Below are 22,218 nucleotides of genomic sequence, written 5' to 3'. Positions count from 1 at the left end.
CCTATCTTTCCGATTTGGTCTTGCCGTACATACCTACACGTACGCTACGGTCACAAGACGCAGGCCTCCTAATTGTCCCTAGAATTTCTAAGCAAACAGCTGGAGGCAGTGCTTTCTCCTATAGAGCTCCATTTTTATGGAATGGTCTGCCTACCCATGTGAGAGACGTAGACTCGGACTCAACCTTTAAGTCTTTACTGAAGACTCATCTCTTCAGTAGGTCCTATGATGGAGTGTAGTCTGGCCCAGGAGTGTGAAGGTGAACGGAAAGGCTCTGGAGCAACGAACCACCCTTACTGTCTCTGCCTGGCCGGTTGCCCTCTCTCCAATGGGATTCTCTGCCTCTAACCCTATTACAGGGGCTGAGTCACTGGCTTACTGGTGTTCTTCCATGCCGTCCCAAGGAGGGGTGCGTCACTTGAGTGGGTTGAGTCACTGACGTGGTCTTCCTGTCTGGGTTGGCGCCCCCCTTTGGGTTGTGTCGTGGCGGAGATCTTTGTGGGCTATACTAGGCCTTGTCTCAGGATGGTAAGTTGGTGGTTGAAGATATCCCTCTAGTGGTGTGGGGGCTGTGCTTTGGCAAAGTGGGGGGGGTTTATATCCTGCCTGTTTGGCCCTGTCCGGGGGGTATCAACGGATGGGGCCACAGTGTCTCCTGACCCCTCCTGTCTCAGCCTCCAGTATTTATGCTGCAGTAGTTTATGTGTCGGGGGGCTAGGGTCAGTCTGTTATATCTGGAGTATTTCTCCTGTCTTATCCGGTGTCCTGTGTGAATTTAAGTATGCTCTCTCTAATTCTCTCTCTCTCTCTCTTTTCTTTCTTTCTTTCTTTCTTTCTTTCTTTCTTTCTCTCTCTCGGAGGACCTGAGCCCTTGGACCATGCCTCAGGACTACCTGGCATGATGACTCCTTGCTGTCCCCAGTCCACCTGGCCGTGCTGCTGCTCCAGTTTTAACTGTTCTGCCTGCGGCTATGGAACCCTGACCTGTTCACCGGACGTGCTACCTGTCCCAGACCTGCTGTTTTCAACTCTCTAGAGACAGCAGGAGCGGTAGAGATACTCTCAATGATTGGCTATGAAAAGCCAACTGACATTTACTCTTGAGGTGCTGACCTGTTGCACCCACGACAACTACTGTGATTATTATTATTTGATCATGCTGGTAATTTATGAACATTTGAACATCTTGGCCATGTTCTGTTATAATCTCCACCCGGCACAGCCAGAAGAGGACTGGCCACCATTCATAGCCTGGTTCTACTCTAGGTTTCTTCCTAGGTTTTGGCCTTTCTAGGGAGTTTTTCCTAGCCACCGTGCTTCTACACCTGCATTACTTGCTGTTTGGGGTTTTAGGCTGGGTTTCTGTACAGCACTTTGAGATATCAGCTGATATAAGAAGGGCTATATAAATACATTTGATTTGATTTATAACAGTGAAGGCTGCTGGGAGGAGCTGTAGTAGGACGGCCTCATTGTAATGGCTGGAATGGAATAAATGGAACGGTATCAAACACAAACATATGGAAACCACGTTTGACTCCGTTCCTTTGATTCCGTTCCAGCCATTACAATGAGCCCGTCCTCCTATACCTCCTCCCAACCACCTCCACTGACATCGAAAGTAGTCAGAATTAACTATCATTATCAGAACACATACGCAACTGCAAAAAGGTAACATACTCCAATGTCTTTCGAATGCATATCTGAAATACTGTGCATCCAATTCATTGTTTTTATATGGAGAGAATACAAAGGAATGCAAACTTAGTTGTTCTTTTTTATTATTTAATATAATAACATTTACATCCTGTTAAAACATTGAGAGAAACAAATATTTTTGATCAAACAATAATAAAAAGTTAAACTGTTCTTTACAGAGCCAACCAGTAAGCTTGTGTATGTAGCGCCTCATTCAGTATGTACAGATACAAATACATAAAACATGATCATATAATCAAATATAATTCTTTCAGCTGGATACTGAGCTGATATTTTATATTCTTGACTGAGCTGTGTGAAGTAGAGTCTGATCAAAGTGGATGGAGTCAACCTAAGAATATTTACATTCAGCACTTTGGTTCTGGACATTTGTAGCTTTCAGGGGCAAAACAACATCTGATTCTATAACCATACAGAAGTTGAAGGCGTTTAGGAAATATTTGTACATTTTTCCAACGACAATTACCTTTCATACTGTATGGAAAAACTGCTCGGGTTAATTATGTCAGGAATAGTACAAGCTAGACATACAGAGAGTTTGTTGCTTATTTCTTGAATGGCTCGCATAAGTAGTGTACTTTACAGTATAGGTACTTACATGGTAGAAATATAGGAACAAGTTATAACTGTAATTATTTCAGAGATAAATGTATATAATTGATCATTGTAAGTGTTCACAACTTGTTCAAATCTTTTAACCATGTTGCTACCACCTTTATATATAGTTTGATTTTGATGGTAGCAATACTGATGACATACAAAATGTAATTAAATAAAGGCAGCTAAAGATGACATTCAAATCAAACTGTAATGATAACCTCTTATAGTGGTGCCATTCTCTCATATCATTACCCATTGAAAAGCTAATGTTGGGCTCCCTGTGGAAAGAAAGATGTCCCCCACATATCAAATAAGTTATAAACCATAATAGAGAGGTCATGCCTCAGGACGTTGGCACCAGTCCCAAGACTTGCACACCAGACAAACAGGCCACTGCTAAGTGACAGTGTTGGCATTGTAGAAGACCCTTTACTTCCACAGGGATATTTACATGTCAGGCGTCCTCTCACCAATGGAAAATGGACAGAGCACACATGAAAAGAGCTGTCCAGCCTTGAACATGGTGGCCATAAAAAGCTTAAGGACGGCCGCCGTTAACAATGAAGTGCCTGTGTTTGTGACTCCCATCTTAGTAAAATAGTTTGATGTTTTTCCCAGGTTGTTCAGAGGCACAGTGAGTTTGATGCGATGTGACAATGTGTGTTTGGTTCCCGTGCTCTGTGACAACCTTGGAAATGAGTTTTAACTTGCAAATGCTGCACTTCATATATTAGAGAACATTCATCTTATCAGGAAGCACCCAGGGTAATTCCATTTCATGGTAACAAAGAGGATTCGTACAGTGAAGAGGGACATTTAAATATGTGTTCTTTGTCGAGACCAAATGTTCCTATTGTCCAATGGTACAATTGATAAATCCTAGAAACACAGCTATTCCAGCAGTAGATTTATGACAGCAATTTTTCACTCAAGATGTAGGTTTTGTAGATAATGAAAGGTCAGATAGTACGTTAACATATGATACAGATACAGCAGGATGGTAAATTGTTGAACCATCACAGTCCGTGTAAAAGATATGAAACATATCCAGTTACAATATACCAAGACAAATGCATGGTCTCCAGTTTATCAGCTCATATTTATCTGAGTTCCAATCTAGACCTACCGTGAATACCATTAATAAACATTTGAGTTAAAGAAGTAGTTAAAAAAAAAAAAAAAATCCGCAATATGTTTAACTGGAATTGTGACTGGCATTTACAGGTAAGATCCACAATACAGTGTACTCATTAGAATGCAAATACAGTTAGCCTATTCCAAAAAAGGTGTTATGTTTGCAAAATATTTTCAAAACATCCAGCATGGAAATTAAACTTAACTAAATGTGCTTTTTATCTGAACATTGACTCTCCATTATAAGGCATGAATTTTTTTTTTACTAATATTTTTGGGGTGTTTGCACTTGGTTATCAAATAAAAGTTATGTGCACTTTCCACATAGATGGAGCAATATTTACAGAGCTGTATCCACAGACCTTTTGTAACCATGTCAGAAGAATTCATCTTGAAGTCAGCTGAAAAACTAAACTCAACATTTAAGACATTTATGCCACTCAGTTTGCCACAATTTTCACCTTCTTTTGGTAAAGTAATGTTGCTGAATAGAACGATTCAGTCATGGGCTTCTCAACCAAATGTTAAGCACAAATACATATCTTGTATGGTTTTGAACGAAAGATAAAATGGAAAGGCAAGGATAACAAAATGTGAATGATTATCAAAATAAACTGTTAAGCATAATCAACAACTCATTCAGCATATATTTTCCCATTAAAATTAAATTGTTCTGTAACCAAAGAAAAAAAGAGTTAGAAAGGGAAATCCTGTTCCATTTCCTTAACTTCATGCCAACAGATGAACAGCCATAGTAATCCTTTGGAAAACTCATCTGAGCTCCTTGCTTTCTATATTAAAAACTCTATCTGTTGTCATGACATCACTCCACATTCACCAGATTCAACACACGCCACAGTCTTTCAGCAAGTGTATAGGAATGTTCTAGACATCTCAGAAATATATGTACATGTTTTCCAAACCAGATGGATAAATTGGCGGATGACTGAAGAGTAACCAGCAGCGCAGCACTCTCTGGACCCTAATTTAGACTGAGCTAGCTGCATAACTGGCCCAGCTCTGCCTCAGAGGAATTGGGCAGCTTGGAGTTGAAAATCTGGAGGGAGTCTCGGATACGCACCACCTCGCTGGTGGAGAGCTTGAGCCTGTGGCGGAGCAGACATGAAAAGATGTCCAATGGCTGCACTCCGGGCGGGGAGAGCCGGTTGATGCGGTCTCTCATCTCCAGCAGCATATGAAAGGCTGCGTCCTGGGTTCCTTGCGTGTATGGGTAGTCCAGCTGCAAAATCAGGTCTTTGATTCCCTCTGGGTCAAAGTGCATGCTGTAGCCGAACACCTTGAGACTGTTGATCTTCATGTAGCCCAGGTTGGACGTGTGGTCGTCCAGGTCCAGGGGCTCGTAGAAAAGGGTCTCGTTGATAGTGGGGTCGTCGGTCAGGATGCGGCTGCGCAGGTAAATGTGCACTGTCTCGAAGAAGGACTTCCATTTGTTGCCCAGCATCAGCGTCCAGTTGTAGCACTGCAGAGAGGCATCCAATTTAGTTCTCTCCCAGTCTGGGAAGTCCTGCTGGTTGACAGGCATGAACCAACTCTCCGAATGGCTGCCCCCAAATGGGTTGACATAGATAGCAGGCACAGGCTCCAGGGTACTGTTTTTTGTGGAGCAGATCTGGAATGAGATTCCCATTAGCATATGAATGAGGTTGGATTTGTTTTTGTTGCTCTTTAGAGTGAGGAGCATGCGTTTCCTCCAGGCCGGGTTGAACCAGCTGCCCAGACGCACATCATTGCTGATGTAGATGGCATGGACCTCCATGCGACTGTCCAGCTGCTGGAGCAGATACTTGACCTCTGTGTCCGGCATGTCAAAGTCAATGTTCAGGTAGTGGTCCAGAGAGTTTGCTATGTTGGGCCGACACGAGCCCAGGTGCAGGATGTTGCCAGGGTGGCACAAGCCACAGCGGGTGATGTTGTCCGGGGCACATGAGAGGCAGGTTGACCCCTCTCCGACCTCACAGGGCACTGTCCCCTGGCAGGCGCTACTGTGCTCTGCAGTGCAGGTGCAGCTTTGCATCTCCTCTGAAAACGTGCCCAGGATTCCATGCTCGTTGCAGTACAGGAGTGACTGGGCCTTGCTCAGCCAAAATCCTGGTGTCCTAAAGAGGAAAGAGCATTATTTTCAAAAACATAATCTTTACTTAAAAAATGTTTCCTTTGACTAACACTAATGTACCCTATAGAAAGGATAGAGGAGTGCATACAGGACACAAGTGATGACAATGTCTTAGGGCTCTATTCAATGCGAATCGCAGAAATTCAGCTTTACAGCGAAAGCTGAAATTTAAAGGCAATATTCCCGCTTTAGCAAAGACTGCATTCAGGGTAAACGCTGCATATGTCGGTTCAATCGGAAATAACCTTTACATTTCAATCGCGGAATAGAGCCCTTAACATTCACTTAACATCATCCCATTTAGTAAGTGTCAAATAATGATTGATGTGGCCTTTAAAAGGCTTATCGCCCGTCTTTGGAATTCAGAAGAATAGCAAGAGCCCTACACACAAGATCCTTCTCCCAACTGTTCAGTTTACTCTGGAGTATAGTGTCTCCCAGAGTCCATTTCACACTATTTCTCAGCCCTATTGAATTATGCAGAACATGTATTCCAGAACCTGCAGAACATACCTGTTCTTTTAAATACCAATATGTTATTGCTAAATCATTCTTAGATTGTATCTATTTGTCGATTTATTATACATAATACTCACTATAAAGTGAATTTGCTATTAAATCTGTGTTCATTATTTATGTACAAGCTTTGGTAGGATGAGATATTTTTGGTGCAACCTCATTTAGGGGGAAAATAACACAAATATTGTACATAAATTAAAAATGTTGTACCTTGCTGTAACTTTCTACTAAGCCCTATTGAGTAATTGGTTCTGCAAATAGTAGTTTTACTCAACAGGTTTTGTATTGGGACTTGCACAACATAAAGCTCAAATATGAAACTTTCCTTTCCGAGGCATGCATATCAAAATGAGGGCTTATATAGCACATGATAATGTAGAATACAACTTCTGGCTCAGCTGAGCTGAATAGATTGTTTTTATTTGTTTGAACAGAATTAAGGAAGTGAATGACAGCCAGAGGTAGCGCCTGTCAAAGAAATTGAAGTGTTCAGTGGGCAAGACGTTAATAACACCAACCTGTTGTCTCTAAGAGCACTTGATTACAGACATGCCACCGTAGACCTCACATCATACAGACCACTTCAATCGGAGAAGAGATACTAAACAGCTCTCTCTCGCCCTCTCTTTCATTTCAGACGCTTGCACTGGTTTTCTCACAGCACCAGATAACAAATTGCATCTTAATGACAGACAACTCAGCCAAGTCAGTGCCTTCATAAAGTATTCACACCTCTCTACTTTTTCCACATTTTGCTTTGTTACAAAGTGGGATTAAAATTGATTTAATAGAATTTATTTTGACAACAATCTACACAAAATACTCTATAATGTCAAAGCGGAAGAACCTTTCTAACATCTGTAAAACATTTATGAAAAATAAAACACTAAAATATCTTGATAAGTATTCAACCCCCTGAATCAATTCATTTTATAATCACCTTTGACAGCGATTACAGCTTTCTGGGTAAGTCTCTAAGAGCTTTCCACACTTGGATTGTGCAACATTTGCCCATTATTCTTTTCAAAATTCTTTAAGCTCTGTCAAATTGGTTGTTAATCATTGCTAGACAACCATTTTCAGGTCTTGCCATACATTTTCAAGCAGATTTAAGTAAAAACTGTAACTTGGCCACTCAGGAACATTCACTGTCTTCTTGGTAAGCAACTCCAATGTAGATTTGGCCTTGTGTTTTAGGTTATTTTTTTGCTGAAAGGTGAATTCATCTCCCAGTGTCTGGTGGAAAGCACACTGAACAAGGTTTTCCACTAGGATTTTGCCTGTGCTAAGCTCCATTCTGTTTATTTTTTATCCTTAAAAGCTCCCCAGCCCTTATTGATTACAAGCATATCGATAACATGATTCAGCCAACACTATGCTTAAAAATATGGAGAGCGGTACTAGGGCTGTGGTAGTCATGAAATTTCGTCAGCCGGTGATTGTCAAGCAAATAACTGTCGGTCTCACGGTAATTGACCGCTAATTAACATAAACACATTTAGCATCTCCTGGCTTCCACACAACCCATTGATGCAGACCTTTGGAACATCTACATTTTAGTCTAATAAATCCTTGTAAAATAGCCTACATCTTCACAATAAATCCATTCTTTATTTTAGACAGTTCTAAAGAAGCATTATATGAAGAAAATGTTGTCTATTTCAGAGGAACAGAATAGCATACTCTGAGTTGTCCTTAGGTTAGGTCCTGATCTGGCTATGCCAAATGGCTGTGGGCTACACTAGTTAATTTAGCAGACAAGATTTGCTTAGAATTCCCTGGCATAATTTTATAGTTTGAAGAATACAATTGAACAAAGCTGAATAAAAAATGAAGGGTATTTTCTCCAAACGATTTGAGAGAGTGCGCACATGCGGATATTTTGTGTTGAGCGGTTAACAAAGTGTGGCCGTAATGCACCCTAAAAAAATCCATGCCTTTTGCAGCCAGTGGCCGTTGTGCCCTTCTCCCCGAGTGCTGCGTTGTGCCTTTCTCCCTGAGTGCTGTGTTGTACATTTTTCCCTGAGTGCTTGCATTGTGCCCTTCTCCCCAAGTGCTGTGTGCTCTGAATTACCTCTCACTTACATGGCTCTCCATCACGTGATCGGATCTTTCTCACAGGCTACAAGTGAAGACCGACACATCAGGGACGCAACTGCACGCATCCTTATCAAATTCCGAGGTGCATATTGAAGATATTGGAAGAACTGTCCACATTTACTTTTCGTTAGCCAACAACATGAGTAGGCCTAATGAACAGCAAAAGCACTAGCCTATGTCAATCTACTATCCTCCATAGTGGAAAGGTCGACCTATTCTGTGCGAGAAATAAATATTCCAAACATAGTCTGGGACAGTTGTGGGATGCGATAGATCCCAAATTCATACAACCACTACCATCAAAAAAACATTTTTATGCAATGTGACTGACGCAACAGATCAGAACGTTTTTATCTTAAAATGTTGATAAACTATTAGGCTATTTCTTCACATTATAAGCGCAGAAATGCGCACATGGTAGTAGGCTATAAGCGTGAATGTTCTATTAGCGAGAAACACCATTCTCAAAAGTGACTGCAAATGCAATTATGCATGAAATTTGTTTTGATTTAGAATGGACCATTATCATGCACCTGTATCGAAAAAGTGGCAGTGGGAAAAAAATACTTAAATAGCGAATGGAGGACGCTTTTCCCGTGGTTCATTTTCATGCCAGCCAAGTAAGGCAATACTCCTGTTGTAAATATAAGCAATGTGCTTAATATTAGGAAAGTTGAGAAATAAATATAGTAGGCCTAGCCTATAGAAAGCAGATGGGTTCCTCCTCTGTTTTCTTGCGCAATTACATAGCCTATAGAAATGTTGCGTGACATGAGCTCATGTTTGATTAGATTTTGATTACATTTGCATTGATGTCTGAGTGATTAGAGGGATAATAGAGTGCCGAGTACAAGGCAGTTATTAGCAAGTTTGGTAGGCTACTAATGACCATCAGTGGCATCAGAGCTGGGAGAAGTCTCATTAACATGACTAAACGGTCACATGGAATTTAACTGTCTTCATGACTCGCCACCGCCGCTTTGGCAGTAATATGGTCACCGCAACAGCCCTAAGTGGTACTCAGTCATGTGGTGTATTGGATTTGCCCCAAACATAAGACGTTGTATTCAGGACAAAAAGTGAATTGCAAATTGTTACTCCTGAACTTATTTAGGCTTGCCATAAAAAATGCGTTGAATACTTACTGACTCAAGACAACATTTCGAATAAAGCATAATGCCACTTTAACATTATTGTGTGTAGGCCAGTGACCAAACATCTCAATTGAATCAATTTTAAATTCAGGCTGTAACACCACAAAATGGGGAAAAAGTCAAGGGTGAAGAGCATGAAGACCTGACCCAAACAACATAACTTGATATAAAAGAGGAAACAATGATGATAAAATGCCATCAAGTGGTTTTACATAATAGTTCATTTATGTAATTTACCAATAAAGTAGGTGTAAGATGTTCAAAAGCCAATACAAACAAGTTTTCATCTGATATGGCAGATATATTTGAGCAATCATTTAAGAGCATGTGATGTTCCCATTTTCGTACCTTTCCCTAGAGAGGCTGATCCTTGGCAGTTTGGGACAGCGCTTGCTCAGAGTGAAGAGTTTCCTCACAATCTTCTGGGCTTTCCCAAGAACCAAATTGGTGCTGATCTCCAATTGGCTGTAGCGCTTCTGGAGAGCTGCATCTGTTGCCCAAAACTTGAATACCATGGATGTGTTTAAAAAACGGTCCGTTGGTAGTTTTTTCATGAAGGCCTTGAATTCATCTAAGAAATTGAGAAACAATCACCATAAAAACACAATTAGTTTTTTAAATCTTAAAAAAGTAAATAATTTCACAACCATCAATATATTTTTATTTTCTTCACTTTTCTTAATTTGAACCAGATATTTATATTATGGATTATACCTTTTAATGTGCAATTATGGTTCATATCCCTAATTTACCATGGACAGCTCTACATTATCATTATATTATTTCACTACAGTGTCAATTTAAACCATCCAGAGACTTCCTACTTATGCCCTAGGCAAGTTATCTCCCTATGCAGCTGCTATGAAGTATCTTATCAAATCACTGCAATGAAGACACACAGTACTTTTTTACAAAGCCCAACTGAGTGAGACCTGCAATTGTTATGGGGGCTAGAGCTTTTATATTCCTGTATGCTACTCTTGGCAACACGGTAGTGAGTACATTTGTAGTTAAACTGACAGGCTCAGGTCATTACAGTGCTCAATGATCCTGAGTGAGCCAACACCAAATTAGTTGATAACATAAAGTTTTAGTTTATCACATTCAACGGCTCAATTGGGTTACACATCAGACTTGCGGTGTCACCTCTCTTCATACTATCAGTCTCAAATGCATGCAATGTCGCAATAGGTATTTGATGGATCCATTAGTTTGTTCAGTGTTAAAATGCTTTGTTTAATGGTAAATAATTTGATTGCATTCTATCTCGATAGACCTCCTGCCTGATTATTTGTTGACATGGGCATAATACCAGAGGAACTACTACTGAAAAAACCTTACTAAATTACTATGTTGTTGGCATGCGTTCACATGCATTAATTGAACACTAACTGTAGTAAAGAAAAACCCTTGAATGAGTAGATGTGTCCAAACTTTTGACTGGTACTGTATGCTACTTCCCTTTTTCTTGGAAAACAGAATAAGCAGTGATAAGTAGCCTATTATGTACCTGCCTGTGCTTACATATCTGGTACAAGATAAACATAGATGTTATTCTCTTATGGTTACCTACTTCCGAAAATGTGGTCTCCTTTGACACGAGGAGGCAGAGTAACAACGTACTTTCATATGTGGTTAGACACTACATTATGCCCTCATCATATAACACATCTTCCTAGCATGTACTTACGCATTCTAACCACCCACCTGACAAGCCAAGGCTATAGAGTGGTAATATCATCTAATAAAAAACTAATCTTTCACCTTGCACCCTATAGCTGAAAATCAGGGCGCATCGACTTGCTGTTTGTCAGGCTCACCCACCATGTGAAACATATTGGATGTGTCCCAAATGGCACCCTATTCCCTTTTTAGTGTACTACTTTTGACTAGGGCCCATAGGAGCGGGGATATGGTGCAATTTGGGACGTAGGATATGGTGCCATTAACTGGAGTGATCAATGCCTCTGCTTCCCTCCACATGCTCTGTATAACCCAGGCCATTTGAATGATCATTGGGATTCACAGAACACAAAAGGAATGCGTCTGTCTATTCCCCCTTTTCTGGCATTTGTGACTTTATGTTCATATTCATGGAAAATGTAGGCCTTTAAAAATGTGTCAGAAAAAGGGATGTGGTTATTTCCCATAATGGACACAGCCAACTCTCATTCTGATGGGCGTATTAGTGATTCATATAACCATGAACAGAACAGACAGCAAGCTGGGCTTGTTTATTTATGTCAAAAACAAGGATTTTGAATCATGGTTTTGAATGGCGGCACTGCACTATTATTTGACATTAGGCAGGGTGAAACCAATATTTTAAATGAGGACAATGCACTGCCATAAAGCTTGTATCTTTGAGTTGTATGCTACAGAGCAGATGCTTTTGTGATGTTGTTGTTTGCCTGGAATACAGTGATATAATATCTTCCCATTTCTCAATGGATTACTCTCAAAAAATGTTGTTATTTCTGAATCCTGCACCTGAATTATTAAGGAACCCCCCTTGGAATCCCCATATCTCTTCCATTGCTTTGATTGAACAAGTTATTAACATACAGTGCCTTCGGAAAGTATTCAGACATTTTCCACATTTTGTTACATTACAGTCTTATTCTAAAATTGATTAAATATATTTTTTTCTCAGCAATCTACACACAATACCCCATAATGACAAAGCGAAAACAGCTTTTTTTAATTTTTTGCAAATTTATTACAAATAAAAAACTGAATTACCTTATTTTCATAAGGATTCAGACCCTTTTCTATGAGACTCGAAATTGAGCTCAAGTGCATCCTGTTTCCATTGATAATCCTTGGGGAGTTTCATCAACTTGATTGGAGTCCACAGCATGTCAGAGAAAAAACCAAGCCATGAGGTCGAAGGAATTGTCCGTAGAGCTCCGAGACAGGATTGTGTCAAGGATCCGATCTGGGGAAGGGTAGCAAAAAATGTCTGCAGCATTGAAGGTCCCCAAGAACATAGTGACCTCATTCTTAAATGGAAGAAGTTTGGAACCACCAAGACTCGTCCTAGAGCTGGCCGCCCGGCCAAACTGAGCAATCTGGGGAGAAGGGCCTTGATCAGGGAGGTGACCAAGAACCCAATGGTCACTCTGACCGAGCTCCACAGTTCCTCTGTGGAGATGGGAGAACCTTCCAGAAGGACAACCATCTCTGCAGCACTCCACCACTCAGGCCTTTATTGTAGAGTAGAGTGTCCAGATGGAAGCCACTCCTCAGTAAAAGGCAAATGAAAGCCCGCTTGGAGTTTGCCAAAAGGCACTTAAAGACTCTCAGATCATGAGAAACAAGATTATCTGGTCTGATGTAACCAAGATTACTATTTGGCCTGAATGCCAAGCGTCACGTCTGGAGGAAACATGGCACCATCCCTACGGTGAAGCGTGGTGGCAGCATCATGCTGTGGGAATGTTTTTCAGGGACTGGGATACTAGTCAGGATCGAAGCAAAGATGAACAGAGCAAAGTACAGAAAAATCCTTGATGAAAACCTGCTCCAGAGCGCTCAGGACCTCAGACTTGGGCAAAGGTTCACCTTCCAACAGGACAACGACCCTAAGCACACAGCCAAGACAATACAGGAGTGGCTTCGGAACAAGTCTCTGAATGTCCTTGAGTGACCCAGCCAGAGCCCAGACTTGAAGCTGATCAAACATCTCTGGAGAGACCTAAAAATAGCTGTGCAGCAACGTTCCCCATATATCCTGACAGAGCTTGAGAGGATCTGCAGAGAAGAATGGGAAAAACTCCCCAAATACAGGTGTGCCAAGCTTGTACCGTCATACCCAAGAAGACTTGATGCTGTAATTGCTGCCAAAGGTGGTTCAACAAAGTACTGAGTAAAGGGTCTGAATACTTATGTAAATGTGATATTCTTTGTGGGGGGGAAGGCCCAGTGCAGTAAAAATTAAGATTGTTTTACGTTTTATATATATTTCCACACTATGAGGTTGAAATAATACTGTGAAATTGTGAAAATTATGAAAATGTCCTTTTAGTGTAAGAGCTGTTTGAAAAGACCACCTGAAATTCCAGCCTGTTTTAACTTAATGAACCAATAAGAGAGAGTTCCATACCTCTCTGCCAATAACAGCTAGTTTTCAGTTTTCATCCTCCCCACCCAGACAGTCCTAGCTAAATTCTTTCTTGAGAAATTGCTCTTTGCTAAGAAGCTATTTATATAAAATGTTTGACCACTTTAATTGAAAACAATCCCAGCAAGGTACTTAATTGTTACCTAGAAATTATTTTATTTTTGAGATAAAAATGGCTGCATTGGACCTTTAAGAGAGATCTAAGTTCACCATCCTTCTTTCAAACGTATGTCTCCTTTTTTTCTTTCCATGGGTACACTACTCCTACTGGAATACTTCAAGTGGAAAACACAGTGAGACATGGCTGTCAAGCTATCATCACAAAGACATCAAATGGTTGCTTTTGACGGCAACTACAATACAGTGCCTCCACCATATTTGACATTATAGTTACAGTGCTCTATATGGTACACTGACATAAAGACGGCACTTCTTTCAAGGTAAAACTTGTCGGGATTGGTAAACTATCTGTAGGAACTACTGCAGTTGATGTTAGCTCTTTATGAACAAGGTTCTTATTCTCCTATGACATTTTTCAACACTTTATATTCCAGACAGGACTACGAACAACACTTTCACTTTCTCTGTGTATCAGATTTTGAAATATCAGATATTGTGGGGGGATCTGGTTGGGCTCAGACTGAGCATATAGAAAATACAACCTATATCAGATAAGAAAGACATCATGCAAACAGCACAAATAAACTAGTTGATTGTTACTAGGCTTTATGGTGGCATATAATGTGATCCGGAACTGAACTAATTACATTAATATCTTAATAGATCCTTTTGTTTAGTCCCTTAAAGACTCGTTCAGTTTAGTCAAAACACAAATAAATCTTTTCAGAATGAAATCGTACCACTTGAGATATGCTGTAAAGTTTGTGGGCTAAGACACCATATACGAACTTCAATGACTCATCAGGTATAACAAAAAATGTAATCAAACTAAAGGCCCTGCTATGTGATCAAATATGGCTGCTGTTGCAGTTATTAGACTAGACTGAAACACTTTTTTTGTTAAGTATGTTTCTAGATTCTATTATTAACCAATGTAAATTCTAAGACTCACTATGAAAAACCATAGGTCAAGTATGTATTACTCCGAGCCCACAACCAAATAATGATGAGCAGAAGCACTGTTTTTGATTGCACAGTGGGAGGAAGCAAGACACATGATCTGACCCAATGACATATTATACCACACAGTAAACTGTAGGATCTGATTTGCATTCAGGGTTAATCTCTATTGCCTTGTAAATGGCTTATAACTCTCTCTCCCTTTGGATAACTCACAAAGTAATCTCTTGCGGACCGATTCTGCCTGTTAACTGAAGAATCTGTCAGGACTGAATGGGATGTGTAGGATAACGAGCAGCAGCAGTTCCGGTTATTTGGACTTAATCACTTCTCTTAACATGTATGGGTTAACTGAGATTACTCACAAAGTAACACAATGCTGTCTGAGCAGCATTCTTTGTTAATGTGAGACTTGCAACTTTCCCATCAGACAAATAAATATTTCACCTATTGTAGGCTCAAGGAATACTGTAGTATTACTATATTTTCAAGAGCTTTTCTTCAAGAAATCAAGTATCTTGTTATTTTGCCTTGAACATACGAACATTTTTCATATGAGAAATGCTCCTCACTTTCTGTCAGTGCTGGTAAAGCATGAACAATAAATATATTCGACCTTTGCACACACGGGAAACCAATGCTATCAGGTTTCTGCTTATTGCACTCTGGTGGGTGATTTTAGCATGGAAAAACACCACTATGTGCTCTAAGGTTTGACAAACTCATAAAGGAGATCAATTTCCACTACTACAATGATTCCTTCTTCCAGGGTTGGTGCTGAAACATAAAAACCCGACACTGACTCCTGCTCTTGATCCGCAAGGCTCAGATATTTCAGTATTTAGGCTAACGTGTGGAGCAAGATGTCACAAACTCATGATAGCTTTATGATTTCTTTGGAAAAATCTACAGATTCATGATTACTGTTTCCTTTGATCATGGATGGCAATACACATGAGCTAAGACAAACTATCAACTTGGCTATGTTTGGAATCTGGGCTTTTTATTGTTGCCATTTAAGGGTTTATGTTGCATACTATGAATAAGGAGCTGTACTGAAATGTTTCCTATTAAACCAAATCTGACATTCAATATAACATCATCATCAAATATGTATTGGAATTGAGGATGCTCATTCTAGCTAATGTCGTACACTCAGCACCTTGTTGGTGATCATTGTGTTACAGTATCGCTTTGCTACAATTTATAACCCAGAAGAACTATCCGTTTCAGGGATGTGAAGCACAGTACAGTAGTACTGCTTCTGTTCTAATTTATTGAGAAATACAGTTTCTTTAGAATACCATTAGACAATTCCCTTTTACCTCATGTTATACAGAGCACAGCCCGTTTGGGTATTATTAATAAGCAAATGATTTCATTACTACTGCCAGGTCAACTTTGACAACAGAGAGGGTAACACCAGAAGCTTGAGTAAGCCCACAAGTCATTTAGCATTGACTGTTTGGAATATTTCACCAAGTCATGCGGTAAGATCCAACCTGGATAATAGATTTAGTGAACAGGAGGGGGTCAATCATTCAGGCTTTCCCCAGCAGCTATTTCTCAGAATACTTGCCTGAGGAGAATGGTTTTTACACTTAGTGAGTAATGCATTGAATGAGATATTTCCCCAAAATATGTAATTTCAGTGCCATAGAGGACGCCTGCTGTCCATTGACTAAAGCAGATGCTTTGGGAACATTTCTAAGGACATTTTGTTGAGCTGAGTCATCTATTGGATCTAGCCCAGTTCTTGTAGTTGGACACCAGGTTCTCTAACCTGACCAAGGAGCATAACAAGAATATATTGTTTCATTGCTCTTACAGCATGAAAGCAGTATACTCCAATGTTACACCATCAAGCTGCAGTTGGGAATGAGACAGTAATTTGTTCTTCTGTGTTCTATAGTAAGAATGTATTGCCATGGAAAAATACATTATATTCCTCTAATTAGTATTGATGTGGGAATAAAGTTAATGCGTTTACATATTGGAATATTATTTTAGCCGATATATCGTATCTTTTTGGAAATATTGCAAGATTATTTTCTCGCTAGTTGGCTGTACCTTCACCAGAACTCCAGTATTTTTCCTTCATAGCTTGTTCTCCATCTTCTTTTTAAATAAGGAGCCAATTTGTTTTCAGGACTTATTTCCATTACTGATCAAAACTCATTTTCTCATGGCTCTCTCTTATCCCTCTGCAGCAGACATATGGTGAACAATATGTTTGGAACATCGAATCACAATAAAATTCCAGTATTGGATCGCAATGCATATAGAATCATGAGAATCTCAATACATATCGTATCTGCACCTAAGTATTGGGACAATATCATAATGTGAGATCCCTGGCAATTTCCAGCAGTACTAATTCGCCTTTTGACTCCATAAATAGTATCAACATTGCTACCAGGTTAGCTATCGTCATCAGCTATCACTCTGTCTGAGAATGCAATTGTCATAACCCAGTAATGTCTTCCACGAACAGTATCTGACAGGTACAATTCTTAGAAAAAAGGGTTCCAAAAGGGTTCCAGGTAAAATCCTTTTTGGTTCCAGGCAGAACCATTTTGGGATCCGGTTCTACATGGAACCCAAAACGGTTCTACTTGGAACCAAAAGGGTTCTGCCTTGAACCAACAAGGGTTCTTTAAAGGGGGATCTTCTATGTGTACAGACAAAGAACCCTTTTAGATTCTAAATAGCACCGAGTGTAAACTAGGATGTTGTTTGGCTCTCTGTTATAATAGTTTACTTGCTGTCTATTATTTTAAATTGGCTCTAATCTTTAACAAAATGGTACACTGATCCTTAATCCTTAAGACAAAATATACACGGTCTGCCGGCCGTTATGATTAAATGAGGTCCAGGTAACCATTAGAATCCTCATTCATTAAAATATATATTTTTTGTATTTGATGGTTGTGGATAATAAAATGTATTAACCTTGGGCGTTATCAAGGTTGTGTATATAAAGGAAGCCAGGTGGCCTAGTTGGATGAAGACAGATGGGATTTAACTATGTTCCCACTCACAGTTATTATATTGTTTAATTTGTTTTATATACCAAACATGACCTTAAATTCCCTTTATGGTAGATGGAATTGTTGTGAGGCGGACATGCAGTATTGAATAGTGTCAATAGACTTATAAGTTATAAATCTCAGCACCTCCCCCTTTAAATCCTTGATTACACTGCTTCCCCTGCATGGGAGACCAGGTGAAAATTACATTACCTTTCCTCCTCTCCCTCAAACACTTTTATTTTTACCTTTATTTAACTAGGCAAGTCAGTTAAAGGCAGTTGGTTGCCTTGTTCAGGGGCAGAACGACAGATTTTTACCTTGTCAGCTCATTGATTCGATCTTGCAACCTTGCGGTTACTAGTCCAACGCTCTAACCACTAGGCTACCTGCCGCCCCAAGGTGTGCACTTTCTTTAGTTTCTTTTTTAAAATTGGATTTTATTTGAATCCCGTTAACTGACGCCAATGGTGACAGCTAGTCTCACATAAAGAATAAGATATTACAGACAAAATACTTTACAATTTACATACATTTTAAACTATTAACATGTAGCGTGTGTGTGTGTGTGTATGCATCAATCAGTTACACATACATGTCAATACATACACACAATAAGTAGGTTTTCATTCCACAGAACTTTCACCTTGTATTACAGTACTGATTTTCTGAGGGTTTTAAAATGCTGACCCACAGCTTATCTTCTTACTTTTATTAAGTCGTATCTGGGTTTTGATTGATGTTGCAAAAAGTGTATTACTTTTAAACTAATGCTGTAAGTTTGAACTGCATTGAACTCACACTTTTAAACTAGACTGGGACAGTTACTGGGCAACAGCAAAATGGGCAGGTCGAAAGGCCTATGGGAATTAACAATGGACAGAAGGGTTGCATCTCAAATAGTACCCTATTCCCTATTTAGGACACTACTTTTCATCAGGGCACAAAGGGCTCTGGTCAAAAGTAGTGTACTATATAGGGAATAGGGTGCCATTTGGGATGAACCCTAGGAAGTCATAGTCACTGCCCTGATCAGGACACTGCCTCTGACATACCGTTCAAAACACATTTTCTAATAGTAAGGCCTAGATTCAATCAGATCAAGCGTTAACCGAGGATAGCAGACACCCGCATAGCGGATGTTTTGGCGTGTTGGAGGGGGAACTGCATTGGAGCCAAATCGGATCATTAACACAAAGCCACACCCGCCCCACTCGTGTTAGAAGTTCAGAGCGAGAAAGTGTAGGCTATATAGAAATATTTACGCTCAAATTAAAAAATCTTCAAACAAAATATTTAAGATTTCTATCATCCTAATGGAGGTGTAGTTGACAGACACATTCCACTGTTCCAACTTGTAAACAAGGCTATTGTGACTCCGTGCAGCCAATAGAAATGTCCACTTTAGGTATAATGCCGGGAGCCATTGTGGATTTGACAGCTCTAACCAGTTACACCTCAGACACCGCCAAAACAACCGCTAAGCGGAGGTTGGCCGAAGCGGATCTGATTGAAGAGCTTGCAACAAACTATAAATCTTTGCTCTCATAGTAGGGAATATGAGGAAGTTTCATCTCTCCTCACGCTAGAAAATGTTTCTTGCCTTGGGCAAAGTAAAGATAAAAATGTTTGCAAGGCTTATGTTGCAAAGTACATTCAGAAATGGGCTTAGGGCTTAGTTGCTCAAGAGGGAAGAGCCAACCTGGGAGATACTTGCTGTAACGTGGCTGGCACTGTCTACCTTTGAGGCATTGGGAGTTGACTGTACTTAGTTTCTGTTGCTTAACCTTTAAACATCGAAAAATAATTAAAAGCTCAATGTTGTTAATAGGGTATTGTGAATTTATGAATACCACATTTTGTTTCAATTAAATTCTACCAATGAGCTGAGTTCACATGAGTAATGAAGGACTATAAATACCTCTTCACCTTTAGTATATGTAGGCCGTTTTTTATTGTCCTGATGGGTAACCGTACCGCTGAATTTACACAACTATACTACACTATTCACATACAACTTTCTATGCTGACAGACATACACACACACACACACACACAGAGACAGACAGCGATCTTGTTGTTTGCTATTAAAATAGGATTTACATTAAAAAAAGACATAATAATCACCCAAGTTATTGTAACTAATAAGTAACATAGAGCCTTTTTAAACTAGTGGTGGACCAGCCCACACAATACTCACACATCCAGTACAACAACACAGACTTAGCTTGTCACACCCTGATCTGTTTCACCTGTCTTTGTGATTGTCTCCACCCCCTCCAGGTGTCGCCCATCTTCCCCATTATCCCCTGTGTATTTATACCTGTGTTCTCTGTTTGTCTGTTGCCAGTTCGTTATGTTTCGTCAAGCCTACCAGCGGTTTTCCCTCTGTTCCTGTCGCTTGATTGTTCCTGTTTTCTAGTTTTCCCGGTGTTGACCTTTTCTGCCTGCCCTGAGCCTGCCTGCTGTCTTGTACCTTTGCCCCACTTATCTGGATTACTGACCTCTGCCTGCCCTGACCCTGAGCCTGCCAGCCGTCCTGTACCTTTGCCCCACCTATCTGGATTACTGACCCCTGCCTGCCCTTGACCTGTCTTTTGCCTGCCCCTGTTGGATTAGTAAACTGTTATTACTTCAACGTGGTCTGCATATGGGTCTTACCTGAAACATGATATAGCTAGTATTTATTAAACAGCCTTTACAAAGCCCTGAAAAAAGGACTGTGCTTAAAGCTGTTAATGAGATCCTCATTAGCTGTAGTCACTCTAGCACTATGACATTTGATTAGCTGGATTCAACAGTGTGAGTCACAATGTAATTGAACCAATGGAGACTACCCCTGGCCTCACGAACTGTCCATGTTGAATGCCTACACTTACAAACAGAAAGAAGGCAGTTCATTGTCATTAGCTACTGAGTTGAGCTGTACTCACAAATAATCCCTGGCATCAGTTGAATGTTTTTCAATAACAATGTTTTGACAAAAAAAACATTTGTTTACAATTAGCTCAATTTGCAACAACAAAAACACCAATATAGTCTAGAAAAGTATGCATGGGTTGCACCGCAGTCACTTGGTCGTGACACACCATTGTTATCAACGTTCTCAAGCCACTCTCAGACATACAGTACTGATGCTGAAAGTTGAGTGGTGCCTAGTCATTCTTAATGGGGGCTAATGATTTCTATGGCTAAATTAGAGCATAGTGGCTTGGAAATACGATGACGTTTCTAAAGTAGGCAAATAATTACTAGTAAACAACTTTGTCATCATGTTGATGCTGTCAAATATACTTTAGAGATAGCAATGTTTCCATTAACTAGCAAAGTTTGTCAAAAAATAGGTAGCAATGCTAACATAAGCGAGCTAAAGTTATACTTCATCTAAAGTCAATCTGGCGACATCACAATGATGACAAAAGTTTTCGACTACTAAATATTTGTCTCCTTTCGAAATGTCATCGTCTTTCCAAGCCACTATAACGCACTTTAGATTAAATGTTCATCAGTGCCAATTAAGCAGAACGTTCAGTTGGGCACCAGTGCTCAAGAGAATATTCATATCGATATTGTGATGCAACGTGCAATCCATTAATATGTTAAACACGTTGAATGTAAGTAAAACACGCCCATATTACAACATACTGTAGCATTATTTCCTGTTTGGCAAAGTCCACTTATTTCGCAGGGAGGTAGTTATGTAAGCTATACCTTCACCTGTAGACAGTGATTTTAACTCTGTAGAGGGGAGAGGAAGGATTAGTACCATGACTACATTCTCAGATAGTATCCCCTGGGAGTGCAAAGATTCTAGGAAACGAGACCGTATGACATGAGCCACCCCCCAGAGACATGTAATGCACCTCTACCAGCTACCTTTGTACAGGGGGGCATGTGGTCCTTTCCCCCCGACCACTTTAAACACGCGTCCCAAATAGCATCCTATTCCCTATATAGTGCATTACTTTTGACCAGGGTCCATAGGGCTCTGGTCAAACGTAGTGCACTGTATAGGGAACATGGGGCCATTTTAGACATACACACTACATTTTTCATTAAAAAGGTTCTCTGCAGGCGATCCTGGTGACAAATGGAGCCTGAGCTAAAGGATCCCTAACCACACTAAATTACCCCATGTGGATTTGATGCATCTCTCTCTCAACAGGCACATAGAATGAACAATAGTAGAAGATGAACTGCCATTGTCTCATCCATTTGTCAGCAGGAGAGGGAGGAGAGGCCTTCATCTGCTATTCTATTTATAGCTCAATGTCTTTATGGCAAGCAGTCAGATATTGAACAGCGTTGATGATGTTTTTCTCCCTAGGAAAAAACCCTTTATTTTCAGTATACAACACCTCCTCCGCAAGCATCTGTGCTACTTCGCTGAGCTACTGGTCAAGTTTGACGATGACTCACTTTCATGCCAGAAATAGAGCCAGGGAAAGTTTTGCTCCCATTGTTCATGTATTAAAGTGAACAAAAAAGTTTGACACATGACAGAAAGAGTAGTGAGGTTCAACTGGTGTTTGAAATAGTCTCAGAGAGTCTGCTGCTGGACCTAGGCCAACACTCCTGAGCCCCTGGTGAGATGTCGAGCACTGTTGAGTCTATGTACCTCAGGAG

At 40.2% G+C, this 22,218-nt stretch overlaps 1 protein-coding gene across 1 annotated transcript in view; it reads right to left on the bottom strand.

Moving 5' to 3' along the window:
• Window positions 1–1,764: 1,764 nt before the first annotated feature.
• The window catches only part of brinp2 (bone morphogenetic protein/retinoic acid inducible neural-specific 2), a 123,662-nt gene continuing 103,208 nt past the window's right edge, over window positions 1,765–22,218 (bottom strand). The window contains exons 7-8 of the mRNA XM_029725720.1: window positions 9,709–9,931; window positions 1,765–5,570 (exon numbers count right to left, since the gene is read on the bottom strand). Of these exons, the coding sequence (XP_029581580.1) occupies window positions 4,451–5,570; window positions 9,709–9,931 (1,343 nt within the window). The 3' untranslated portion in view covers window positions 1,765–4,450. The remainder of the gene's footprint in view (window positions 5,571–9,708; window positions 9,932–22,218) is intronic.

This window comes from Salmo trutta, chromosome 31 (genome assembly GCF_901001165.1).
Source record: "Salmo trutta chromosome 31, fSalTru1.1, whole genome shotgun sequence".
Taxonomy (NCBI): Eukaryota; Metazoa; Chordata; class Actinopteri; order Salmoniformes; family Salmonidae; genus Salmo; species Salmo trutta.
Note: the sequence above shows the minus strand (reverse complement) of the source record. Positions and strands in the feature narration are given on the sequence as shown.